The sequence below is a fragment of the Balaenoptera physalus genome (assembly GCF_965194825.1).
Source record: "Balaenoptera physalus genome assembly, chromosome: X".
Classification (NCBI taxonomy): Eukaryota; Metazoa; Chordata; class Mammalia; order Artiodactyla; family Balaenopteridae; genus Balaenoptera; species Balaenoptera physalus.
In genome coordinates this window covers 96,800,724-96,827,384 of record NC_138903.1, presented here as the reverse complement: position 1 = coordinate 96,827,384, position 26,661 = coordinate 96,800,724, and the positions used below count along the sequence as shown (strand labels likewise).

At 38.7% G+C, this 26,661-nt stretch overlaps 1 protein-coding gene across 1 annotated transcript in view; it reads left to right on the top strand.

The window, feature by feature from the left end:
* GUCY2F (guanylate cyclase 2F, retinal) overlaps positions 1-26,661 on the top strand; it is a gene marked incomplete at its 5' end in the record, with an annotated part of 83,494 nt that overhangs the window by 21,749 nt on the left and 35,084 nt on the right. The window contains 5 exons of the mRNA XM_082445690.1: positions 493-847; positions 2,537-2,621; positions 6,455-6,551; positions 10,551-10,682; positions 15,942-16,031. Coding sequence (XP_082301816.1) covers positions 493-847; positions 2,537-2,621; positions 6,455-6,551; positions 10,551-10,682; positions 15,942-16,031 — 759 coding nt within the window. The remainder of the gene's footprint in view (positions 1-492; positions 848-2,536; positions 2,622-6,454; positions 6,552-10,550; positions 10,683-15,941; positions 16,032-26,661) is intronic.

Sequence of the window (26,661 nt, the reverse complement as noted above, 5' to 3'; positions counted from 1 at the left end):
GAACTAAGTCGGGACACAGACCTGGACTGTGGAGACACATTATTTATAGTCTTACCACATACACCTACCACTCAAGTAGTGTCAAGCAAATGATTTTACCATGCATAATGCACTAGTAATTAACCTGGTAAATTTCCTTTGCGTGCCTCTTGTCTATTTCATACTTTTTTTTTTTAGTGCCCTTTATAACTCTAAATCACTATCTTAGTTTAGGAGCATAAAAATATATTGTGTATGACTTGGTTTGCTCATAAAATTGTCATATTTGATGTATTTAAAGATGTGATAGGCCTGTGGGAGAAAAACAGAAAAATTCAGGGGAGAAACCAAGCAAGTCCTGAGAAACAATTGTTTTTTTTTTTTTCCTCTGGGTCTTCATAGCTCACCTCCACTCAGACGTGCAGCCCTTAATAATGAACACAGGCTTGGAATACACTCTGAGATTGCTCTAGGGTGACTAGGGCTCAAGATAATTGTAATTTTTAAAAATAGGTTTCACCGTTGTTTGGAACCATCTACAATTCAATTTACTTTATCGCACAAGCCATGAATAATGCTATGAAAGAAAATGGACGGGCCAGTGCTGCCAGTCTGGTTCAGCATTCCAGAAACATGCAGTTCTATGGATTCAACCAGTTGATAAGGACAGATTCAAATGGAAATGGAATTTCAGACTATGTAATCCTGGACACCAACTGGAAAGAATGGGAACTCCACAGTACTTACACTGTGGACATGGAAACAGAGCTGCTACGATTCAGAGAGACCCCAATTCACTTTCCTGGTGGCAGGCCCCCTCAAGCAGATGCAAAATGCTGGTTTGCAGAAGGGAAGATCTGCCAAGGAGGTAAGAAATGGAAAATCAATGGTAGTCAATTTGGCTCAGCTTGGGTTACAGGGAACCTCTTAGGAGAAGGCATATTTTAATATTGGGACACTCATAGAATCAATCATTTGCATTTAGGTGACATAAACATCTTGGCACTCTACATAGTTAATTTAAAATAATAAGGACCATGATAGGTACTTTGTAGCCTTGAATAACCATCCACAATTTAAAAGCCCCCCCCTACCTGTTTTTAAAAGGATCCCACTCCCAAAGAGGTTTTTCTTTTTTTTTTTTTTTTAAATCCAGAGGGGTCTTCATTTGGTTTTTGCTGAATTTGAATTTTGTTCAAATTCCTTTACTTCGTTTCCCCCCCTTTTTAAAAAAAATTTTTATTTATTTATTTATTTATTTATTTATGGCTGTGTTGGGTCTTCGTTTCTGTGCGAGGGCTTCCTCTAGTTGCGGCAAGCGGGGGCCACTCTTCATCACGGTGCGCGGGCCTCTCACTATCGCGGCCTCTCCTGTTGCGGAGCACAGGCTCCAGACGCGCAGGCTCAGTAACTGTGGCTCACGGGCCTAGTTGCTCCGCGGCATGCGGGATCCTCCCAGACCAGGGCTCGAACCCGTGTCCCCTGCATCGGCAGGCAGACTCCCAACCACTGCGCCACCAGGGAAGCCCCCCAAAGAGGTTTTTCTAATAAGAGGAAGGCACGATGCTTTTTCTTGGTCTTTTGTAGGCTGTGATCTGTGACTGTTCCCCCTGCTAGAAAATTCACCTGTCCTTCCCTTGATGTATCCAAATCCTTTCAATCAGGTTCCACCACAGAAATACCATTTTCCACCCTCTCCTCTCTGAACTCCCGTTGAACTAAAAGTCTGTACCTCACAGCTTAGCACAAAATTGCTTTTCAGTTGTTTCTTGTGTATTGATTGTGTCTCTTCCTCCCAAATGGACTGCTCCTTGAGGGCAGGGACCAGAGCTAATAATTCTTATACCCTCCAACCAACCAACGCTGTTGGCATCCCATGAATACTTGCATTTGATTGACTGATGGAACCCCTCTAGTTTGTGGAAGAGGGGAAACTCCATCCAATCTCTGAGAGCCAGAGGGGAAATTTGGAAGGATCTATATACTATTCCTATGCAAGTGTACCCCATACCCTTCTAAAACCAAATGCATCTATTTGACATAGACTTCAACTTCTACTTTGTTTTAGTGTGACATACCCAGCTACCTCTTTACTTGCCTCATCATATATTTCCCTCTGAAATCTTAGTAATCTATCCAAACACGTAGATTTTACAGAGGACAATTTACATCCTAGTGAAAACACTAATTATCAAAACCAGACTGACCCTTGAAGGACAAGTGTTACGTTTTTCACCTATAACTCACGAGGTCTATGGGCTCAGGTGAATTAAAAAGGTCTTTTATTTTATGAAGCCAACATAATACCCTTCGCAGGTGAGATAACATGTGATTTGTTATTGTCAGAGCGGTGAGTGGTTTTGCTTCAGAACAGTGAAATTGCTTTCTGTGTCCATAAAGTCAACAAGACAGACTGTGCTGGAGAAAAATAGAATTAAGTTAGGTAGATGTAGCTTGATTTTAGAGTCACCAGAAAGCACGAGGAGTCGCTCAGTGGTGCCCTTTATTTACAGCCTCTTTCTGATGCCATTCTTCCCCCTCCTCTTCCTCTCTGCAGGCATCGACCCTGCCTTCGCTGTGATGGTCTGCCTTGCCTTGCTTATAGCCCTGCTGTCTATTAATGGATTTGCTTACTTTATAAGGTACATTGTTTTTCTTTTTGTATATAAAAACACAAGCCCATTATAGCCTTGTTAATATTGATTTCTGGGAAGTCATGTTTCAGTACAATTGCCTCATTACATGACCCACTGATTTTCTTTTTTCCGTAGTGATTTACCATCCCTAGCGGCCCCATTTAGAGTGAAGTGTTTTCATGATGCCAAGAATAACTTCCTCAGCTGTGTTGTCAGTGTTGTCGCCTGTGAGTAGATCTGGCTCTCAACACTATCGTGAAATAAGAGAACTAGTACTTTAGGGCCTGCCTACTCCCTAGCTGTGCTCCCTTTTCCACTGGCAGAGTCTCCTATAACCACTTCCTTCCTCAAATGGTATGGAGTGGTAGGTATGGACTGGGATATTTTAACAAGTTCCAAGAATTAGGCAGACTTTGGCTAGAACCTAAGATTTGGGAATAATGGTATTCATTCACAGGACCGTAGCGGGGATTAAATAAACTGAAGCAAGTATTGTACCTAGAACAATACCTGACTCACAGTAGGTGCTCAAGAAACAGTAAATCTCGTCTCCTCCCCAAGCACGTGGGACTCTCCTGCTGATTGTTGGGAGCCCAGGATCTTCACTTTGACAGTAATCTCTTTTGCCCAGGGTATCGTATTCCAGGTTTTTACTGTCCTTCTTCCTTGGACAAAAGCTATCCTAGCTGATCATCAACATCATCAAGTCCTTGTTTTTCTCCCTCAGATCATTTAATACATGACCAACTACTCTGACGAACTAATTCAGGATCAGGGATAAATGGCTGAAGATGGCTTAATATGACACCCCTTTCTTATAATCTTTGCATTTTAACAGTTGGATTCTCCCCACATTAGGATGATTTGGGAAAAATGAAAAATGAAATCAGCCATACCCCTCCCACTTCACCCTTTCCACACTGCAAACCACACCTTTGTTATCTCTTTGTGGGTGGTCCTAACAACAATATGACAAGAACTTGGTAGGGAATGGAGTGGAGCTATTTTGGAAAATTCCAAGAAAAAACATGTCTAGAGTGTATTAAGTAGCTGTGTAAATTTGGACAAGACACTAAATCTCTCTTGGCCAGAATTTTCTCATTTGTGAAATGAAGGAATTGGATTAGATGATCTTTAAGAGCCCTTCCAGCTCTGATGTTCTAATGAGTCTGCAAAATCCTGGATTGAAACTATAACAGGTGTTACTCTTAGTGTGAGAATGTTAGCATCGTTGTGAAAAACCACTATTATCCATCTCCCCAGTATTAGAAACTTGATAAAGCCACACAAAAGAGTAGGTAGCTTATGCATTGTTAAAGCACACTTGATAAAGACAGTAGTGTAGTTCAAAGGAAGTTTTTCTTTCAATTTCTATGACTGTGACATATCTCTGCTCAGAACAGAAATTTAATGTCTTTAGCTGCTGCCAAAGAATAAAGTTTTTAATTAACATCATGAGATACTTAGTGAAAATAAATGCCCTCCAATCAAAATCTTCCCCCTCTAGGGAGATTTGAAGAGTAATAGGCTCTGGCTTCCCAATGCCAAAAGATGCCATGGCAAGGTGGAAAATGGAGTCACTTAGCTGTTTATTTGTCAATCTCCCCCCCACTCTCCCCCAAATGACTGATCTCACTGGTCTTTCTCATGGAATTGACTGGTTTTTTGGGCTTAGAGTGAGCCCAACCTGCAATTCTCAGGAAGGGAAGGAAAAAAAGAAAACAAAGTCATGGGGCGGGGGGGGGGGGGGTTTGTTTGGATCTTGTGGGCTGAAGGGCAAAGAAGACTGGAGAGGAAAATGATTGGAGAGGAAAATGAGTTTGAGACAATTGGTACTTCAAGTGGTCACAGAAAACTCAGAGATGGGAGAGAGGCACATCATTTCCCAGAGTCACTTGGGCCTTGGTTCTTCAGTTAACAAAGCACAAAAGATGCCCTCTCTCTGCTGCCTTCCTCCCTCTCTCTGCCCACCGCGGCTGCAATCAGAAGAGCTGAGCGGCTGATGAGTTTCTGTAATAGATGGTGATTACTTGCAGGAGAGTGGCTCTCTGTTCCTTCCTTTTCTCTGTGTTTTGATTGTTTAAGTTTTTTTTTCTTCCGAAAGAAAGACGTGCAAAGAACCCAACCACCCCAAAACAAAGGATTCTTTGAACTCCTCCTTTCTCCCTACTCTGAACCAGATTGCCTCGCCTTTCTATAAAGCTCTCCCGTGCTTTGTAATACTAATGATGATAATGAAAATAATGAGCTCTTATACTTTCATAGTGCTTCGCGCTTTTCGGAGCACTTTCACATATATTATCTCATTTGATTTTCAAAACAACTCTATAAAGCGAGTAATGCAAGGACTATTATCTGGCTAGATAGATGAGGACACTGGGGCATGAAGAGGTTAAATTATTTATCCAAGGTAATCTGGCTAATTAATGACAGAATCTGCACTACACCCCAGGTCTCTGGATTGAGAGTCCAGTTTTTCTTCTACTAGAGTGTATTCTGTAGCATGATTATTTTTACAGGTGTGCCTGTTTTAAGACAATTCACTGCACATATGAAATAGATAAGTTAGGGAGTGATGCTTTACTTTGCCAAAAGATTCATGTGCTCTACCCAAGAATTCACTACAGGGCTCTTTTAATTTTCTCTGCAGGGCAGCAGCTCCCACAGTGATAAGGGACATATTTGTTGGCAGACAATTAGAAACACATTAATTGTTTGTTTACAAATCAGTAGAATCACTGAGAAAAACTGTCTGGGTTGCTGGTACTTAAAGCTACAGTGACACTGTAGACTTCTTAGAGCAACTTGACAAAGCATTTTCATTCAGTGGTTGTTTTCCCCATTCTGGCTGTCGGCTTTGATACATTCCACAGGGTGACCATTAAGGGGTTATGGAAAAAGTGAAGCCAAACTGTAGCTATCAGAGCCCCCAAGACAAAACAGAACAAAACAACCACACGGACTAATCCAAGGTTCCCTTCAGGTCCTCAGGTTGCTCAGTTAGCTCAGCTGAGGACCCACCTGGCTGTGTGGGTAGACATCATAAACTCCTATGTGTCTAGTAATTGATTTGTAAGAAATAATTGCATTCACCGCAAATTAATGGGCATGTTTGGAGAGAATCAGGTTTAAACTGTGAGACAAGACTCTTTAAACAAGAGACCAATTCAGTCAAAGGAAAAAAACTCCGTCAGCCCACTTGTTTGGAATCATGTAGACAAAGCAACCAACTGATTGAATTTTTCCACTTTTCAACCTGTTGCTTTGGCAACGTATAGATGCAACTTTGCAAGACAAGTGGTCTTGTGGGCAGAAATCTGGGCCCACAGCCAGACACCAAGGATTCAAGTCCCAGCTCTGCCTCAGGCTATGGGATCTCACATAATTTGCTTAATTTTGTTTTGTTTCTTTAATGTGTTTTTTGTATTTATAAAATGGAGATTAATGATTCTTGGCCTTGGTATTATCAGAATATATACTATGGCATATGACAAAAGGTGTTGAGTTCTTTAAAAGTATTCAGAGGTGTTGTTTTGAATGTACCCTCGATGTGGAATCACTGTTTTATTAGTCTGAGATACCATCCCCATGCAGCACTCTCCCTTTTGATACCTCTTTAATAGCATTTTCACTTTTCTCTTTTGGTCTTTGTAACATTGCAAGTTATGAGGACCAGGCTTGTTCTCTCTCTTTGCTGTGGATACTGTGGTAAACATCTATGTGTGGTTATTCTCTCAATTATCTTGTATATATTTTTAACTTCTATCATAGGGCAAATTTACCCCTGGTTTGCAAAACATCCCGCCCCCTGTGACCTTCTGATTGTATGCTTGTTTCAGAGGTCGTATAAATAAAATCCAGTTGATTAAAGGACCCAACAGAATTCTACTGACTTTGGAGGATGTGACGTTTATCAAACCCCACTTTGGCAGTAAGGTAAGGAACATCCCTTTCTCTTACTGCACGGCCCAAGCTGGTCTCCACACGCCACAAGTGACTATTGGGCACTTGGCATGTAGCTAGCCTGAACTGAGATGTGCTGTAAGAGTAAAATACACGTTGGACTTAGAAGACAGTATAAATGTAAAATATCTCATTAAAATTTTAAAAAATATTAATATGTCAAAATGATAATACTTTAGATATATTGGGTTAAATAAAGTATATTACTAAAATTAACCTCACCTGTTTCTTTTTAGGTTTTTTTTAATGTGACTACTAGAAAACTTAAAAGTACATATGTGGCTCATGTTACATTTCTATTGGATAGTGCTGTCTTAGTTTTGAGACAGTGATGCAGCGCACTTTGAACAATAGTGTAGCTTTGACTTCATATAGCCCTTTTTTTGTACATTTGGACTCAACATGTGATTGCTAGTTCCTCAAGGGTGGAGGTACATCTTTCTTGTTTTAATGTTAGCCCATAGCACCTGATGTGGTGCTGATAGTGTAATAGGTGCTCTTAAAAGTGGTGAATGAATCAACTAGTGAAAGAAAGTTAAGTGTCACCAGGGGTTCTCTTCTGATTGTGATTGTGTTGTAATTGGCTCTTTTCACTGAGTGCCTGCCACTATGTCCTGGCCTTGGGCTAGGCTTTGTAAGAGATGGCATGTAGTCCCTGCCTTCATGGAGATTACAGTCAAGTCAGAGAGACAAATCATACCACACGAGTCGGTAGATGCCATATTGCACAGAGGACACTAGAAATATGGTAGAACTTAAGAGGAGATAGATCAGTGGAGGAAGGCTTCTTAGAGACCCAGCACCGAATCTGGGTCTTAAAGAAGGCGGGAGAGGATTTGTCTAGGTCCCAGGTCACAAACTGGTAACCACTTTTGTCTGACCTTTATGGTTTTAAAAAATTGTAGCCAGAATTTTGGAATTGTGAGATTATACATAAAAACCTGGATTTCTGGATGTTCTTTATAGGTTGGAAGATCTATCAACTTTGGGCATCATTGTGGCAACTGGCTGAAACTCTTCAGTAGTCACCATTTTCGGAAGAATTTGCAAAAACGGTGTCTGCAGTTTGACACATTTCCCATCACTCTCTATTGTCTTATACTCAACTTATTTCATCAATTTATATTACCTGCCTCACCCCTATAGGCCTCCTAGGCAGAGAAAACAGCACAAACAAGAGCTTGGAAAAGAAAATGTGTAGGGAAGAGTTTTGTCCGATGCAGCTAGTAGTAGGAGACTGTGTCTCTTTGTGCCCAGTATATGTGGTCAAAATAAGACATTAGTCTTTGCAAATTCTAGTATGGTGGTGGCAGGGTGTAGGGAGAGGATTCCCACACCTCACATTGTTCTTATGTGCTATTTACTTTTGCTACACCAGCATACCAGATCTGAGAATTAATTATCTCTGTGACAGAACTGATCACTTGCCTAAATGTGACACTAAAAGGTATGCTTTAACTAGTTGGCTGGGTGAGAGTGGATTTACATGATAATACCCTGTGCATCTGGAATCAAATGAAAAGTTCAGCTGTTTGCTTTAAGTCTCAATTACAACCCTAGCTCTTACTTGTTTAAATCACCAGATCCTTTTGTAAGGTTGATATCATGTTCCTGGAAATGTATTGCTGAATGCCAAAATGATCACTGTGGCTGAAAGCTACATTCTGCCCTTATGCCATCGAAACTTATTGATGTTAGTCTCTATTTTTGAAGCCACCAGAGGACACTGGAACTCAAGTGGTGGAATTTGTCTGGATTTGTCATATTCAATATAACTAGATGTTTTGGGTATAAAGTGTCAAAACAATAAACATAGTTCAATTTTGGACTGAATTAGCCTCTCCTTTTTATAGGCCTTGCAGTAGTCTAGTAAATATAAAACCTCCTCCACCTATGCCTTCTCTCTTTCCTACTGAGACACAAAATATATTTGGGTTTCATACCAGTTCTCACAAAGTCACCATAAATAACAGAATAGTGCTACCTTCAGATGAGCAAAGTGCCTAAGGTTTTAAAATCTTGTTCATGATAATAGATCTTTTCTTTCTCTTGTGCATAAATTCTGACATAATGAGAGTTAAAAAATACAATCATCACCACTTCTCACCATATGAGTGATAAAAATGAATAGCAACAGGGATAGATAGCCTTACAGGGCTGCTTCTCCTTCTTCTCCTTCTTCTTCTTCTTCTCCTTTTTTCTTTACTGTATTGGCCCAGGTGGAAAGGGATGGCATTTCCTAGAAGAACATAGCCGTTGGCCTCCAGATCCTTTTTGGCACTTGGCTTGTATCATGGGTTCTGATGGAAGAAGATAAGGGGAGCATATATTTTCCTTAACTGCTGTGTAGTCACAAACTTGCAGCTGGCTGTGTCTAATCAGTCAAGAAGCCAAGCCAAGAATTCCATCCAAATGGAATGTCTGAAAGTGTAAACTCTTGGTGAATAAAAAATTAATTCAGTCTAGAAAAATTGGCAGGTCAGTAGAAGTCAGGTCAGGAAAGGAAGTTTTTAGAAGAAAGTGAAGCTGAAGCCCAAATATATGTGGATTTTGGCAGATTCTCTTGCTCTCTCCTTTGCCCTTCATGGAGAGGTTTATATCTCAATATACAGATCTAGGTGCTCCTGCTGAGATATGAAAATAAAGAATGAAAGGGAAGTGGATTCCTCTCTGGCCTTGCTCTGTTGAGGAGAGTTCAGGTTGATGCAAGGGTTATGTGAAGAGTCAAGTTTTCCATCTTGTCTGAATCTTGAGCTGTTGGGACTTCAACACATTAGGAGCTAAGTATAGTTTACTATTGCCTTGGAGCTTTGTGATAGTCTTGTCTTGGTAGAATGAACTGAACTCGGGGCTAAATCAACTGGTGATCTTCAGTTTATCAAAGATTGTTAAGGGCAGAGTGTGCGAAACTGCTTAAGATTAATTTTTATTGGCAAGCAAGAGTGAAACAAAGCATGATGTGGTACAAAGAACACAAGACCGGAAATATAACATCTACATTCCTCTTCCAGTCCCTAAGTCCCTCTCTAGGTCTCTGTTTCTTCATTGTAAAATGAGAGTGTTGGAGTTGGTGGTGGGGAATGGACTAGACAATACCAAATGTAACTGCTAACTCTGAATTGCTATAATTTTAAGAAAGGCATATTTAGAGACGTGGAGAAGGATATGAGGAACTTGTTGACTTATTATTTCTTCATATGAAGTACGTCTGCTGGTTCAGTTGAAGATATTAAGTTCAGTTGAAGATGTTCAGTTTTAAAAGTTAACACAGATTGGAGATAACCCTTCCTTTTGTCATTCAACTGTACACTTCCTAGCCCTCTCTTACCAGGCTTATGTGTACTAATTAACAAATAAAGAAATAAGAAATTTGGCCTATTTAAACATCAGACTTATAAATCATGGGCAGATGATCTTCTCACTCTCTACCATCTTATAGCTTTCTGAGATATCTTCTGCCATTAGTCTTGCCTGCACAAAAAAGGATGCCATTCAAGATGGTATAACATAAAGAGCTAGGCCTAAGAGCCAGAACAGTGGGATTCTGTCCTAATTTTTCTATTGATTTTTTCAAAATGTTAGATTCTCATCTTTTTCTCATTTTTGTCTATAAAATGAGGGTCCCAAATTAAATTATGACAGGTGTTCTTTCTTGTCCCCAAAAATCCACAGCTCTAATCTTCTCTAGGAGATGGAAATATCTGCAAAGCTTTGCCTTTCTTTTGTGGTATATGGAGGTGAATTGTGGTATACGGAGGTGAAGCACAGAACGAATCCTAGCATAAAAAACTGCTGGGGATAGGAAAAATTAATCAATCTCATGTTTATAGAGCTCAACTCATAGAGTTACTCTCTTAGGAATTAAAGAAGAAAAAAATACCATGTAAGCACAGTGTCTATACCATAGCTCAATGCTCTGTCCTTAATCACGGTAATTTTGTTCATAAACTTTCTTTTCTAATCCTTTCACAGAGAGGAAGTCGTGCCAGTGTAAGCTTCCAGATCACGTCGGAGGTCCAAAGTGGAAGGTCCCCAAGGCTCTCCTTTTCTTCAGGGAGCCTAACTCCAGCTACCTATGAAAACTCCAACATAGCGATTTACGAGGTAGGATATCCAACAGCTATCTAATCTGCTGCCTTCTTGGGTTTTAAAATGAGGCAGTGACGTAGGACTTACTTAGTCTTTGTGCCAAAATATTGAGGCTTTTGGTAAGTCTTTCCTTTTGATAAGTGTTTTTGTCCATTATCCCCTTACAGACTTGTTTGATTGACATTTTTGACGATGATTTTCCTCGGCAACTAATCTACTTACTTCCAACTTCATTGATCTTTCAACACCATGTATTTACTATGAATGTGGAAAAAAGTTCGTGAGGCCCAAACACTTAACCATGTCACTCATTCCAGAAGACATAGATACAATAATAGAAGAAATGACTTCCTGAGTGAACTGTTTGTGATGGGATGTCTAGAGACATGCTTATATAGAGTAAGGCTTGGGGCAAGCTCTTCCCTTCAAATACTGCTTGTTCTTCCTTTACCTGTTATTCTCTGATATTACTGAAATCTTTAAAAAATTATTCATTTCTTTCCTTTTCTCAGCTTGTACTTCCTCTTGCAGTAAAAGGTTACCTTCTGATGTCTAAAATAGAAATCCTTTTTATTTCACTTAAATTTCTGTCTTTCAAGCTTTAAGAGACCACCCCCAACCCCTTGTTCTAAGATACTGGAATTTGGCAACCAGAACAAATCTTGAATCAGTTGGAGAGACGAACTGTTTCTTCTCAGCAGGAAAGAGTTAAGCAGGGGGTAAAAGGGAAACTAGACTGCCTTTCTGTCCCTCCTAAGTAAGGCCTTCCCAGTATGGTTTCCTTGTTTTGTTTGAAGATACTCCCAAAAGCAGCAAACACTCTCAACTTCAATAGTAACTACAAAGAAAGTCCAAAACAGGCCAGAATGAGTTTTTAGGTTGTCCACCATTGGATTTTCCGAGTGAATGCTCTCCTTCATTGGATAAATAATTTATAACTACATAAAAACGCCAAGATTAGCGTGGCATATATTTTCTCAGTGTACCTGAAGTGTGTTGACTTAAATTTGGAGCAGGAAACCTCTGGATCTTGCCTTGAACTTAATTTAATCAAAGAGGAGATTTGATTCAAATGTAAACTTGAGGTATTGGGGAATTGACAGTTCTACTCTCTCAAAGACCAAAGGCAAGATAATCTCAAGATAATCTTCTGAATGTCAAATGGAATGGGGCTGATGGCTTTACAAATATATTGACATCTCTAAGATTCTGAAGTAAATCTCAATACCTAAGGCAGTCTCTTGGTTTTTCATCTGTAAATTGAGGGGTTGAACTAAATTCTTAATCTTGGCTGTTCATTAGAATCTCTGTGGGAAACGAAAAAATACCTATGCCCAGGCATAGTAACTCTGATTCATTTGGTATGGGGTGGGCCCAGGCATTGGTATTTCTTTTAAAAGTTCCCCTATATGTGCAGCCAGGGTTGAGAATTGCTGAACTAAGAGTAAGGCCTCTTCTGGCTCAGATATGCTATGATTCTCTGATTCTGCAGAAGAATTTATGTGTTTAATTGTGGTATGTTTTATTTGGTGGAGCTGGAAGGTGATAGTGTAGAATTAAGAAGGGAGAAAATAAACATCTGTATGTAATTGGCCTTTAAGAATTTGTCAGATATTTCCTCATTTTGGAAGGAAGCAGACAGTTGAGTTAGTTCCCATAATGACTGTTGTTGGTCAGTCAGATCATGGGTGTTTCTGAATTGTGTGGGCCAAAGGGGGACTTTATCTGCACAAAAGGAAGGTGTTAGTGAGAATAATATCACACCATGAGGTCAAGATTAGGCTGATGGCAGGGTGCAAAGGAAGACAGTTGAAGCTAGAAAACTGCCTAGCTAGAGCTAAAGAGGAAGGACTCCAGGAGAGAGTGGTAGTCAATCGAATCAACAGACCAAACAAAGAGGTCCAGTGTGCCTTCTGAAACAGCCCTCTATTAGGAGTGTTTTAAAGATTCATTATCTAGTTTCTGTTTCGAATAAACCGAATTTTCATAAGAATTTTTACTGGAAGGTGTGGAAGTTCCAGACAATGTGCCTGGAGTAGCAGATACCTAATAACAAAGGACAGGCTTCTTTAGGACATGCCATAACATTGTATACACTGACACAGATTCACACTTTGATGGGACACGCAGATGCATAGCCTTCGGAACTGTACAGGAAAATCAGCCCTTATCTCAGAGATACTCTGTGAGATGTAAAAGGAAAGCCAGCTGAGCAGACTGCTGGGGAGAAAGAGCTATGACTGGCTGATGCAATGGGGATGTGTCAGGATCTGTTCTAATAGCCACAGTCTAGGGGAGAGGGGTGAGGTGGGCAGTAGTGCAACCCTGGCACACTCAGAGAGAACCCACTGAACTGATCCTCCCTCTTTATTCTCTGACTCCTTCTGTCTCTCAACCTCTCCGTGTGTTTTTCTCTTGGTCTCATTTCTGTCTCTCCCCCGCACACCCTCCCCATTCATTTCTCTTTTCCAGAGCCGTTTTTTCTATCTTCCCACCTTCTATATCCCGTATAGCTCTCTCTCCACTCCTCTCCTTTGCACCAACCATCTTTTCTCTCTCATCACAGAATCGGATCATCAAAGCTGAAAAGGACCTTAGAAATCATCTAAGTCGTCCAGCTCTATCAGTGAGGAAACTGAGGCTCAGGCCAATGAGGTAGCTACCCTAAGACCACCCCTGAATTTGAGGCAAAGCCAGGTCTAGGACTTAATTCTCTTGACTCTTAGCTAATACAACATGGCCTTAGTGCAAAACTGATGGACTTTAAATTACTTCTAAAAACTTTAGTGGATAGAGTTTGACGTTTCTTCCTCTTAATTAAAAAGTGAATGATGAGTGAAATATTTTATCATTCTTTCTCTTAAAAGAAAAAACAAAACAAATAGTGCATGCTCGGTAAAGATAAAACCTGCCCATATCCTCCCTTTTCCTCATTACTCATAAAGTAGGATACACACAGACTTAATAAACATTTGCTTATAAAGTTCATGAGAATTGTTTAAATCTTTAAACAAACACACACAAATCCCCCAAACCAAAGAAAGCCCATGGGAGGAAAGAGCAACAAAGTGGGAGATGGAAGACCTTGGCTCTGTTACTACCTAACCTTCTGACCTTGGGCAAGTCATTTAATCTCTTCAGGCTTCAATTTCTTTAAATATGAAGCCCTCAAATTTGGTGATTTGGGAGGAAATAAAGCTCTGCTTAACTACTTGTAAAAGTTAATAAGCAAGAGAGAAAGCAGACCCATATCTGCAATAGGGCGGATTCCAGGAAGAAGGTATTAGGCACTGGCTATAGGCAGAGTCAGGGCTGCCAGTACTGATATTCAGGCTGTACACGGCACAAGGGAACCACTTCTAAGACGGTACTATTCACATTGTAGACATATAGGAACTTATACGAGAGTGGTGCAGGAGTGAGCAAAGAGATTCTGGCCTCTCAGCCTAGTTCTGGAATGAGGTGGCGGACCTGACAAAGAGGCCTTACCTGGCAGGCAGGGCTTGGTGGTCCGCAGAATACTGAAGCTGCTAGTGGAGTGTTTTCCCTGGTGTCTGGAGGATGTATGAGTCAACGAGAGTGTGGTACCTGCACAGATATATACAGCTGCCCAACATCACAGGGCTGCCACAGGCTGCAAAATAATATTCTCACATTATTTTTTTACTTGAGGGAAAGCACCCTTTGCTAATTAGCACAAAGGTGCCATAGAGGCTAGCGGTGACCGTGGTCCAAGTAATATAATTGCAAAGGTGCTGGGAAGGCTTTACTATATACACATCAGTGTATAACCCACACGTGGGCTGACTTTGTAAATTCCCAGTTAGAGTTTATTCTTTCAGATTAAACCTCAGCCTTTGATCCCTCTAAAGGGCAAAATCCTTTAGATTTTGTGGGGCCTTACAATGGGACTTTCTAACCAGTTCCTAAGTTACTATGATGTAACTGGTCTAGGGTCACACTCAGGGAATTGCTGGGCAAGAGACCAGGAAAGCTGCCTTTGGTACTTTGACCATTCTGCTACAGGCAGGCACTGGTCCTGGACTACCTTTCTGAATTTTGTGGGTGTGAGCCTGGCTGGCACAGTTTTGTTCAGCTGCTGAAGGCCTCTAGAAGCCATTTCCTAGTTAAAGGGTTTTGAGCTCCTTGGCCAGAAGATACCCTCTAACACACATCTGAGCGAGTAACTCAGATGCCTGCAGCTCCCATTATTAGCCTTTGCCTCCGGCTGGTCTCCAGATGTAGTGCCACAGCTGGATATATTCCATAATAAGAGAGTGGCTACACTCTCTTATTCTCGGAATTTGACTGTACAGAGCTCTCTGTTTTATTATCTCTACTTGATGACAAATTGGTGCAGCCTGAAATGGAATCTCCAGGCTATAGGTAATAGACGTGAAAGCACTTTGAAGAGGAGAGAGCACTGTGCAAATGTAAGGCATTATTATTATTATCACAGAGAAAAAGGAATCTATGTATTGCTTTTTTGAGATTTGGGTTGGACAGAAACTAAACAGGACTTGGTGACTGATGAATCCTTGAGGCTATGCACGTAGAAGAAAATTATCTATCAGGCACTGGTGTTAAAGTGAAGACAGTAAAATAATTGTTGTTTTTGACTTGACAGCAGCCTTAGAAATAGCTGTTTTGTGCTTAAAAAGTCAGAAATAGACTTCTGAAAGAGTCTAGATTACTCTATTACTATGGTAGTACATTTGTACATCCAAATAAAAAATGGTTAATCGATGTTTAAGCCAATCAGTTTATGATTAAAGCATAACAGGCCCCCAAAATGGCCTGTCCCACAGGAGAAAAATGGATCAAGGTAAATGCAGGAAACATTTGCTGCACTACATCTCCTGCCCTACATCTCTCGACATAGACGCCTCAAGGCAGTGAGAATTGCAACCACTAACCATCACCGTTAATCGCAGGAAACCTGGTGCTACATCACTTAGCTATGAATGAGTGAAATGACCCAGCGCTTTCTGCAGTTAGTTAAGGAAGTCGTTGCAGAGAGCAGTATCATTCCTTTTCTGGCATCTGCATCCCTGCAGTTGTTTCCCTGCTTTAGTTAATTGGAATTTTAAACTTTAACTTCTCTGTGCGACCTCCTTTTTAGCTCCGAATACAGAATGTCCATGGGGTGGAGGGTGAGAGAGGAGGAACAATGCTTGTTTCGGTTGATGGTCTAAACTCTTCATGTGGAAGGGACATTGCTCTAAAGCTGCTGGCAACTAAGGCTCACCAACAACCTTTACCTTTTCTTTCTAGGGTGATTGGGTGTGGCTGAAAAAGTTCCCCTCTGGAGATTTTGGAGACATTAAATCCATCAAATCAAGTGCAAGTGATATGTTTGAAATGGTATGAGAAACCCTCTCTTATATATATTCCCACCGAAACCACCAATCCTTTCTCCAAAGTAACTAATACCAGCTGTTAGGAAGATCCTTTAACAGATCAGTGCAGGGAAACTATAGGGTGGCTCCTGACTCATTATGACCGTATGATGCAATGGCAAAAGTATGGGCTCTGGAGTCAGAAAGACATGAAGGATTCACTTCTCAGCGCTACCACTTAAGAGATACATTAACTTGGGAAAGTCACCTAAACTCCCTGAGCTTTACTCTCCTTATTTGTAAAAGGAGTATATTAATGTCTACCTCCCAGGGTTGAGATAATACATGTAAAGCACCTTGCACGTTTCCTGACATATACCTTCTTTGTAAAATGGTAGGTATCTGAATATTATTAAGTACATATCCCATAATCATTCAAAATCTCCGTTTGCCAGGCCTGGAAAAGTCATCTGGTAATTTCTATTTACATAAGAAAATTGGTGATTTCCCAATCCCACCAATTATATTAAAAAAGTCCTTGGATAGTTTGTTTAAGGAAGCAGTCTGTACATAAGGCAGAGGTGATGATGTTTCCTCTCAAACCATTTAAAATTGGCTCCTCCTTGAACTTTGAGTTCATAAAAGATTTATGGAGACTGTCTCTGGTTCCTTCGGACTCATGAAAGTGGGATTTCTAGAAGATAATGATATATTTCTTCACATTTATGAATCAGGCAAGTTCAAATCAATCCAATAGGTTTGAATGAGACACCTGCTACATCCAGACTGCTGTACAAGTGAGAAAACAAGGGAAATGGGGAAATGGAAGAGGTGCAGCCCATGAGGGACCCAATGTGCCCCATGGATCAGAATGAGATGTTATGATTTGGTATTTTCCTTACATGTGGTTTTGATGCCTGGAGCTGAAGGAAAAATAATGAGAGATGAATCCAGAAGGGGGACTAAGGTCAGAGCTAGAATAAGCAGTTCCACACTGGTTTGATGATCTGGGATGCTAAACAGAGAGCTAGATCCAAAGTATGGAGCCAAACAAGGCCAAACCTGGGGGAGCTGATAAACTAGAAGTATGGAAATAAGAAGACCCAAGGTAGAGTGTGTCCATGATACCTTCTTTTGGGTAATTTAAAATTTTGATGTAATTTCAAACTTGCAGCAAAGCTGCAAGAATAATTCAAGGAACTGCTGTATATCCTACCCAGATTCAGCAATTGTTTACATTTTGCCTAGTGCTTTTCATTCTCTATTTATAAATTTATGTACAGTCGGCCTTCAGAATCCATGTGTTCCACACCCTTTGATTTAACCAACTTCAGATTGGTTGAATCCGCAGGTGCAGAACCCACGGATATGGAGGGCCCACTGTACTATTTTATTTTATTTTTGTTTTTTTTAAGTTGACAAGTATTTATTACATTGTTTGATAACAACCAATATTATGTGTTAACTATCATTTTTTTAAAGGATAAAATCATGATGCTCGCACAAATACAAAATGAATACATGTCAAAGGTTTTGTTTAAATCATTATATATATAAGGGAATCAGGAAGATATTACAACCACTTCAAGGGAGAATTCAAGGGAAGTACTGCTGTATCATTTTATATAAGGGACTTCAGCGTCCATGGATTTTGGTATCCTCAGGGGTTTGGAATCAATCCCCAGTGGATACTGAGGGATGACTATATATTCTTTTTTTCTCAACCATTTGAGAGTAAGGTGTAGACATCATGCCATTTTACCTCTAAATACTTCAGTGTTTATTTCCTAAAAACAAAGACATTCTTGTATATAACTATGGTATAATCATCAAAATCAGAAAATTTAGCATTGATGCAGTAATATTATCTAAACTACTGCTCATATTTTAATTTTATCATTAGTCATAATACATTATAGCTAATTTTTCCCTGGGCCAGTTTCCAATGCAAGTTCACACATTGTAGTTGGTTGTCATGTCTTTTTAGTTGCCTTTAATCTGAAACAGAGCCTCAGCTTTTTGTTGTTGTAGTTTTTCTTTATCTTGACATTATTTGAAGAATGCAGGTGAGTTATTTTGTAGATGGTCCCTCAATTTGGGTTTTTTCCATGTTCTTCATGGTTAGATTTAGTTTATGCATCTTCAGACAGAATGCTACAAAAGTGATGCAGTGTTCTTTTCAGTGCTTTGTATTAGGAAGCACATAATGTTGATTGTCCCATTTTTAGTGATATTAACTCTTATCGCTTGGTTTAGGTGGTGTCTACCAGATTTTGCCACTGTAGAGCTACTGTTATTTTTTTCCTCATTGTAATTAATACATAATTTGTAGAGAGATACTTTGAGTCTGTATACATATCCTGTTTTTCTAATCAAATTTTTACCTACTAATTTTAGCATCCATTGATGATTCTCTAACTCTAGCATTCTTTCTATGTTTATTTGTTGGCTCTGTATTGTAAGAAGGAGCCTTACCTTCTCTACTGTTTATTTATTTATTCATACATTTATACCAGTGGTTTTAATTTTATTCAGTTATCTATCATTTATATCTATCTATCTATCTATCATCCATCTAATACCTCCAATTGTAATTGAATACCACAGAGTTCATTCTATCCTTTCCCTTTTCATATTTGTAACTCCTTTCTCCAGCCAGTTAGAAAACTGGCTCCCATTATCCTCATGACATCTTTTTGTGTCCCCTTACTAACTTGTGTTACTATGTCAGGTGCAGATAGTAACTCAATTCTAGGGTGAAGGCCAATTTTCCAGAATTTACCATGTGAAAGGCCCTAATTCCTTTCTAGTACTTTTCTGAAGCAGGAAGTGGATCTGACGATGCTATCACTGTGAGTGCAGCACTGCTTTGACTCCTATGTGCCTTCATAATTTTAAAATTTTGGGACTGAGTATCAGGGGTCAGACTGGAAAACACATCTTGGTGAGCCAGCTATAGAAGGGAGTCGTGTACAGTCAGATAGATATTCCTTAAAGGGAAACAGCTGGAGTCAGAAGGCCAAAGGACTGATGACTTCCAACATCTTTTAGGGTCCCAACTTCTGCAAAGGTGTATGCAGGAAAATCAGGCTGTATGTATCTCCCAGTCTCATGTTCTTTCCCATCATCTGGAACTGAGTGGCATACTGCCTGTACCTTCTAATACCTTGGCTATTTAGTTCCTTGCCATATAATCTCTAATCATCTTCTCTTCCATTTCACTTTGGCCATCCACTACTATCGTTATACCTTGGGGTTTGTCATTATCTATAATTGCTACTGAAAATGCTTCACTTCCCAAATCATAGATTCAAACATCACACTCTCTGACTATAGCCTTCTCTTCTTTCAACTGTGCCTATATTTTACATCGGGTCTTCCTGTCTACTGCCCTCTGCTTTCTCCCATCCCACAAGCCCTTCTTTTATCTTCTTTCATGCCCACCTTAGATTTCATAATTGACCGTTTGAACACATTCTTATTTCTGTCTTTTTGGACACACTTATAAAACTCATATTCAGGACGACCCTAACTCTTAACTTTCTTTGTGCCTGCATCTGAACAGCTGAGTATTATGGCAGAAAGTCGTGCAACAAGGTATATTGTTTCCATCTTAAACTGTCCCTTAAAATTGTCCTTTAAGTCCATTATAATACTTCATTAGTTAATTCACTTTCTACAACCTGTATTTCGGAGCGTCTCCATTTTCCTTAAAAGTCCAATGTTCTCTTCCTCTATTCTTACTGTTACCATCCTGGTCCAAGCCACCATCATCACCCACTAGAGCTACTGCAATTGTCTGTTTTTTTTTTTTTTTTAAAGAGACAGTTTAGTTTTTAGAGCAGTTTTAGGTTCACAGCAAAATTGAGCCTCCCCCATTATCAACATCCTGAGCCAGAGTGGTACATTTGTTATAATCCATGAGCACACGTTGACACATCATTATCACCCAAAGTCCATCGCTTACATTAGGGTTCAGAGGGTAGTACATCCTATGCATTTTGACAAATGCATAATGATGTATCTACCATTATAGTAACATACAGAATAGTTTCAATGCCCTAAAAATCCTCTATGCTCTGCCTATTCACACCTTCCTCCCCCTAAACCCTGGCAACCACTGGCAATTGTCTTTACACATATCCACTTTTACCACTGTCAAATCTTTTCTCCACATTGCAATCTGAATCAAAATCAAACCTGATCTTGTCAGTTCTCTGCTTGAATCTCTTTAATGAGATTCCTATTGTTCTTCTCTTTGTGTGGAGATTTAAAATTACAGATCCAATTTCTTGAATAGATATTGGACTATTCAAACTTTCTATTTCTTCTTATACCTGTTTCAGTAAGTTATGACTTAAAAGGAAGTTGTCCATTCCATATATGTTGTTGAACTTACTGGCATAAAGTTGTACATAATATGCTCATGCAATCTTTTAAGTAGCCTTAGGATCTGTAGTGATGCTCCCATTTTCATTTCTGATATTGATAATTTCTGTTTTCTCTTTCTTGATCAGTTTTGCTGGAAGATTATCAATTTTATTAATCCTTTCCAGAAATCAACTTTTGGCTTTGTTGATTTTTCTCTATTGTATGTCTGCTTTCTATTTCATTGATTTGTATTCTGATTCTTTCTTTCCTTCTAATTTGTTGTTCTTTTTCTAGTTTTTTGAGCTGGAAGTTTTTATAGTTGATTTTAACCTTTCTTAGTTTCCAATACAGTCACTTAAAGCTAGAAAACTCCCTTTAAGTACTGCTTCAGCTACATCCTGGAAGTTTTTCTTTTCTTTTAAAAAACTTTTATTATGGAAAATAACAAACACATACAAAATAAACAGAATGATATAAACAAACTCCATATGCCTGTCACCCAACTTCAACAATTATCAACATTCTACCATTATTATTTCATCTCTACCTCCACCCACTTCTCACATCTCTAACTTGGTTATTATTGTTGTTGTTGTTATTTTGCAGTTCTGTATTTCTGAGGTACAATTACACACATTGAAATGCTCATATCATAGATATATAATTTTGATGAAGAGATATGCCCATATAATCTAGACTTCTCTTATGATATAGAATAGGGGTTGGCAAAGTTTTTACATCCTGGCCTGTTTTTTACATCCTGGGAGCTAAGAATGTTTTTTACATTTTTTAAGGGTTGTAAAAAAAGAAAACAAAGATTATGCAACAGAAACTATACATGATTGGCAAAGCCTAAAGTATTTACTATATGTACAGAAGAGGATTGCTGACCCCGATATAAAACATTTCTTTCTCTCAAGAAAGTTCCCTTGTGTTCATTAGTAAATTATTGCGCCCTCCCCCCCGCCCCCCACCAACCAAAGAAAACCACTGTTCTGGGTTTTTGGTCTATCTTGCATTAATTTTGCGTATCCGATAACCTCATACAAGTGGAATCATACAGCATACTGACTGATTCATTCGTGTTATCGTGTGTATAAATAGCTTGTTCTTTTCATTGCTGAGTAGTAGTCAATTGCATGAATATAACACAATGTAATTATCTATTTTCCTGCTGATGGGCATTTAGGCTGGTTCCAATTTTGGCTATTGTGAATAAAACTGATATGAATATGCTTTTTATGTCTTTTTATGGACACATATTTTAATTTCTCTTGGGTAAATACCTAAGAGTGGAATTTCTATGTTAAAATATAGTATATGTTTAACTTTCTAAGACACTATCAAACCTTTCCTATTTTAATTTCCTACATGCAAATTATGAGAGCTCCCTTTACATCATCACCAATGATGTAGTCTTGTCAGTCTTTTTGGTTTTAGTATTCTAGTGGGTTTCTATGGGTATCTCATTGTGTTTTTTAAATTTTAAATTATGATAAAATGACAGAAATTACCATCTCTAAGTGTTGAGTATATTCACATTTTTTGGCAACAGATTGTCACAGCTTTTCTCTTGCAAAGCTGAAACTCTGTACCCATTAAACAAAACTCTCCTTTTCCCCACTCACCCTCAATGCCTGATAACCACTATTCTATTTTCTGTTTCTATGAATATGACTACTTTAGATACCTCTTTTTGTCACTGGCTTATTTCACTTAGTATAATGTCTCATTGTGTTTCGAAAAGACATTTTTTATTTATGTATAATTTGATGAATGAATTATCTGTTCAGTGAATTTTGATAATTGCATATATTGCATATATCTGTGTAACCACTCCCCAAAACAAGATACAGAATATGTCTATTACTCCAGAAAGTTCTCTTGTTTCCCTTCTCAGTCATTTCTTTTATCCCAGAGGCAATCATTGTTCTGGTATCTATCATCATGAATTAATATTTTTTCTGTTCTTGGATTTCATATAAGTGGAATGATAGACTATATACTCTTTTGTGCCTGACTTTCTTCTCTCAACATAGTATTTTTAAGATTAAATCCACGTTTTTACAGGTATCAGTAGCAGTTCATTAAAAAAAATTTCTGAGTAGTATTTCATTTTATGAATATATCACAATTTGTTTATAATTTTCCTGTTGATGAACATTTGGCTGGGTTTCCTGTTTTTTGGCATTATGAATAAGACAACTATAAATATTTGTTGAATTATGAAAAAACACATAACATAAAATTTACCATCTTTATTTTTAAATGTACAATTCAGCAGTGTTAAATATACTTGCATTGTTGTTAAACACATCGCCAGAACTTTTTCAATTTGCAAATATAAAACTCTGTACCCATTAAATAGCAGCTCACTTTTTTCCCCTCCCCCTATTCTGGGTTAACCACCATTCTACCTTCTGTTTCCATGAATATGACTACTTTAGACACCTTGTATAAATGGAATAATATAGTATTTGTCTTTTTGTGACTGGCATATTTCACTTAGCATAATGTCTTCAAGGTCCATCCATGTGGTAAAGTGTGAATAGATTTCTTTCCTTTTAAAGGCTGAGTAATATTCCATTTTATGTTATTCATTCATTTCTTGATGGACATTTGGGTTGCTATGTATATGGGTGTGCAAATATCTCTCTGAGATCCTGCTTTCAATTCTTTGGATATATACGCAGGAGTGGAACTTCTGGATCATATTGTAGTTCTATTTTTAATTTTTTGAGGAACCTCCATACTGTTTTCCATAGCAGTTGCATCATTTTACAATCCTACCAACAGTACACAAGAGTTCTAATTTCTCCACATCCTTGCCAACACTTGTTATTATCTGTTTTTTTTTTAATTCATAGTAACCACCCTAATGGGTGGGAGATGATATCATATTGTAATTTTGATTTGCATTTCTCTGATGATTAGTATGTTGAGTATTTCTTCATAGGCAACTATAAACATTTTTGTCCAGGTATTGATATTTTTGTGAACATATATTTTCACTTCTCTTCGGTAAATGCTTAAGAATAGACAAACTGAGTCATAGAGTAGATGTACGTATAACTTTATATGAAACATCCAAACAGGTCTCCAAATTGGCTACAATATTTTACACCCCTGTCAGAAATATACAAACGTTCCAGTTGCTTTAAATTCTCAGCAACATTTGTCTTTTTGATATTTGCCTTTCTACGGTGTATACAATGTTATCTTATTGTGGTTTTAATTTGCATTTTCTTGATGACTGATGTTATTGAGCATCTTTTCATGTGTTTATAATTCATTTGTATATCTTCTTTTGTGAATTGTCTGTTCACGTTTTTGCCCATTTAAAAAAATTGAGAGTTTTGCCTTTTAATTGTTGAAATGTAGACGTTCTTTATATAACCTTCCTTTGGTCAGATATACGTTTTACAATATTTTTTCTCAGTCTGTGGCTTGTTTATTTAATGGCTTTGATGAGCAAAATTTTTAATTTTGAGGAAATCCAATTTATGATTTTATTTTGTGGCTCGAAAATCTTTGCCAATTCCAAGATTTTAGATTTAGGATTATGATCCAATTGAATTGAGATAGTGGTCATGGTTAATTTTTTTTTCCATAGCGATATCCAGTGTTCCAGTAACAATTATTTTAAAAAGGCTTTCCTTTCTCCACTTAATTAACTTTTCAACTTGGTGAAAAATTAACTGGCTATATATGTGTGGGTATATTTTTAGACTCTCTACTCTATTTCACTAACTCATTAGTGTACCCTACTGCCAATATCACACTATCTTGATTATCACAGCCCCAGAGTAACTCCTATAGTTAAGTGGTGTAAGCTCCCGCAAATTGTTCTTTTTCAAGATTGTTTTGGATAGGGTAGTTCATTTTAATTTTCAATAAGTTCTTGAATAAACTTGTCCATTACTCCAATAAAGCCTTCTGGAATTTTTCATAGGGGGTTATATGAATTTATAAATCAATTTAGGGAAAATGGACATCTTAACAATACTGAATCTTCCAGTCCATTAATGTGGTATAGATCTTCATTTATTTAAGTTTTCTTTAACTTTTCTCATCAATGTTTTGATGCTATTATACAATATTGAGTAGAAATGGTGAAGGAAGACATCCTTGTCTTGCTCTTGACTCTAGAGGAAAAGAATTTAATGTTTTACTATTGGGTTTGATGTTACCTGAAGGTTTTTTCACACATGTCCCTTTGACTTCTGATTTTCTGTGCATTTTTTTTAACCATGAAGAGGTTTTTGTATATTCTCTGACTGCCTGCAAAAGTTTATCTTTAGATTTTAGGAGTTTAATTATGATGTGTCTAGGTGTAGTTGTCTTCATCTTACCTGACCTCTCTAGTATTTATCACATTTTCCTGAAATTCCTTCTGGCATTTATCTCACTTCCCTGAAACTCTTCCTGTGGTGTTCATAATGTTGTTCTACATAAGCCTTTCTCCACTTCTCTAGCCTCATTTCTAAGTCTTTACGCAGGATGTTCTTCCTTTTCCCATCTTTTAAATGTTGATATCCCCCCCCCCTTTTCTTTTTATTTTTTATGCTTCCCTTGGGTTATCTCATTCACTCCCATTAATTTCATCTACCATTTACATGTTTACAATTCCCAAGTCTGTTTATCTAGAACACACTACCTCCTTGGAATAGTTCCACCTTGATGTTCCACAGGCACCTCATTCTTAATATGTCTCAAACTGAATTAATCAGCTGTCCCCATCACCCAAAATTTGCTTTCCCACTGTCTTAGGTCAGATTCTCTAAAAGCTGAGCCTGAGATGGAGATTCTTGTTCAAATTACTCATTGAGAGAATGCTCTCAAGAGAAAAGGAGTGAGGATGCAGGATAAGGCAGAAGTAAAAGCTCAGCAAGTATGTGATCTCAGCTTGAGACTAGCTTCAGTATGATTTTATGGGAGAAATACTGGAGCACAAGTTATACCATGAGTTCCACTTTGAGGTGAGGGAGTTGAACTTTTGTACCTTTCCCAGTCAGTCAATCATTAGCTGAGGTCTGTGGGTGGGCCCTAACCTTTCAAGTAAGATAGCTCCCCTTTGGCTTAGCCTCTAGGACAATTTTCCAGAGAATGGAGCAACTGTGAGTTATCAGCCAACATTTACAGCAGCTACAGGATGCACTGTAAAGGGGATATGGGTGGGGCACCAACATATCCACTACTAAAACATCCCTGAATTTCTTATATTGATGTATAGCACTGCCATCTACCCAGGAATCCAAGTAGAAATCTAGAAGCAATAATGGAGCCCTTTTCTCTCTCATCCCCCATTAAAAAGTAATAATAATAGATAACAATTATTGAGTGACCGTAATATTAATTTCAAATTCTATAGCACGGTTCTCAAAGCTGCACAGGATGTGACTCCTGTCTATCTCTCCAGCCTTTTATAAATTTATTTATTTATTTATTTTTGGCTGCGTTGGGTCTTCATTGCTGCACACGGGCTTTCTTTAGTTGTGTCGAGCGGGGGCTACTCTTTGTTGCGGTGCACAGACTTCTCACTGCGGTGGCTTCTCTTGTTCCAGAGCACAGGCTCTAGGTGCACGGGTTTCAGTAGTTGTGGCACGTGGGCTCAATAGTTGTGGCACATGGGCTCTAGAGCGCAGGCTTAGTAGTTGTGGCGCACAGGCTTAGTTGCTCCACAGCATGTGGAATCTTCCCGGACCAGGGCTCGAACCCGTGTCTCCTGCATTGACAGGCGGATTCTTAACCACTGCGCCACCAGGGAAGCCTATCTCTCCAGACTTGTATCTCATATTCTTTCCTTGGCACTGTGTTCTGGCCACCCTAAACCTGTTGCAATTTCCTCAGCATAACATGCTCTCACTCTCAACCCCTCCCACCGTGTCACCTTCACATGGTCAGCTCTTACTCGCGCTTCATGATGGTCTAGACATTACCTCCTTAGGGAAGCCAGATCTCCCAGGCTGAATTAGGTACTTACCATCTGAACTCTACCAGCATCCCGTTCTCCCATAAGAAACCATTTCACAGGGAAATACAGCTGTCAGTTTGTTTGTCTATCACCCTTCTTTGAATGTGAGCTCTTTCAAGATATTGATTTCATTTTATTTATCTCTATATCACTAGCATGCAGTCCAATGCCTTGGACATTGTTGAGACACACTAAATGCTTCTCACATTAGTGGAAAAAATGAATGGATACAAAGGTAAAATGTAGTCAAAATTCGAAGTGTTTCTTCTGAAACAAATTTTGTAAGCTTTGGCCTGATGTTTATGTAAGC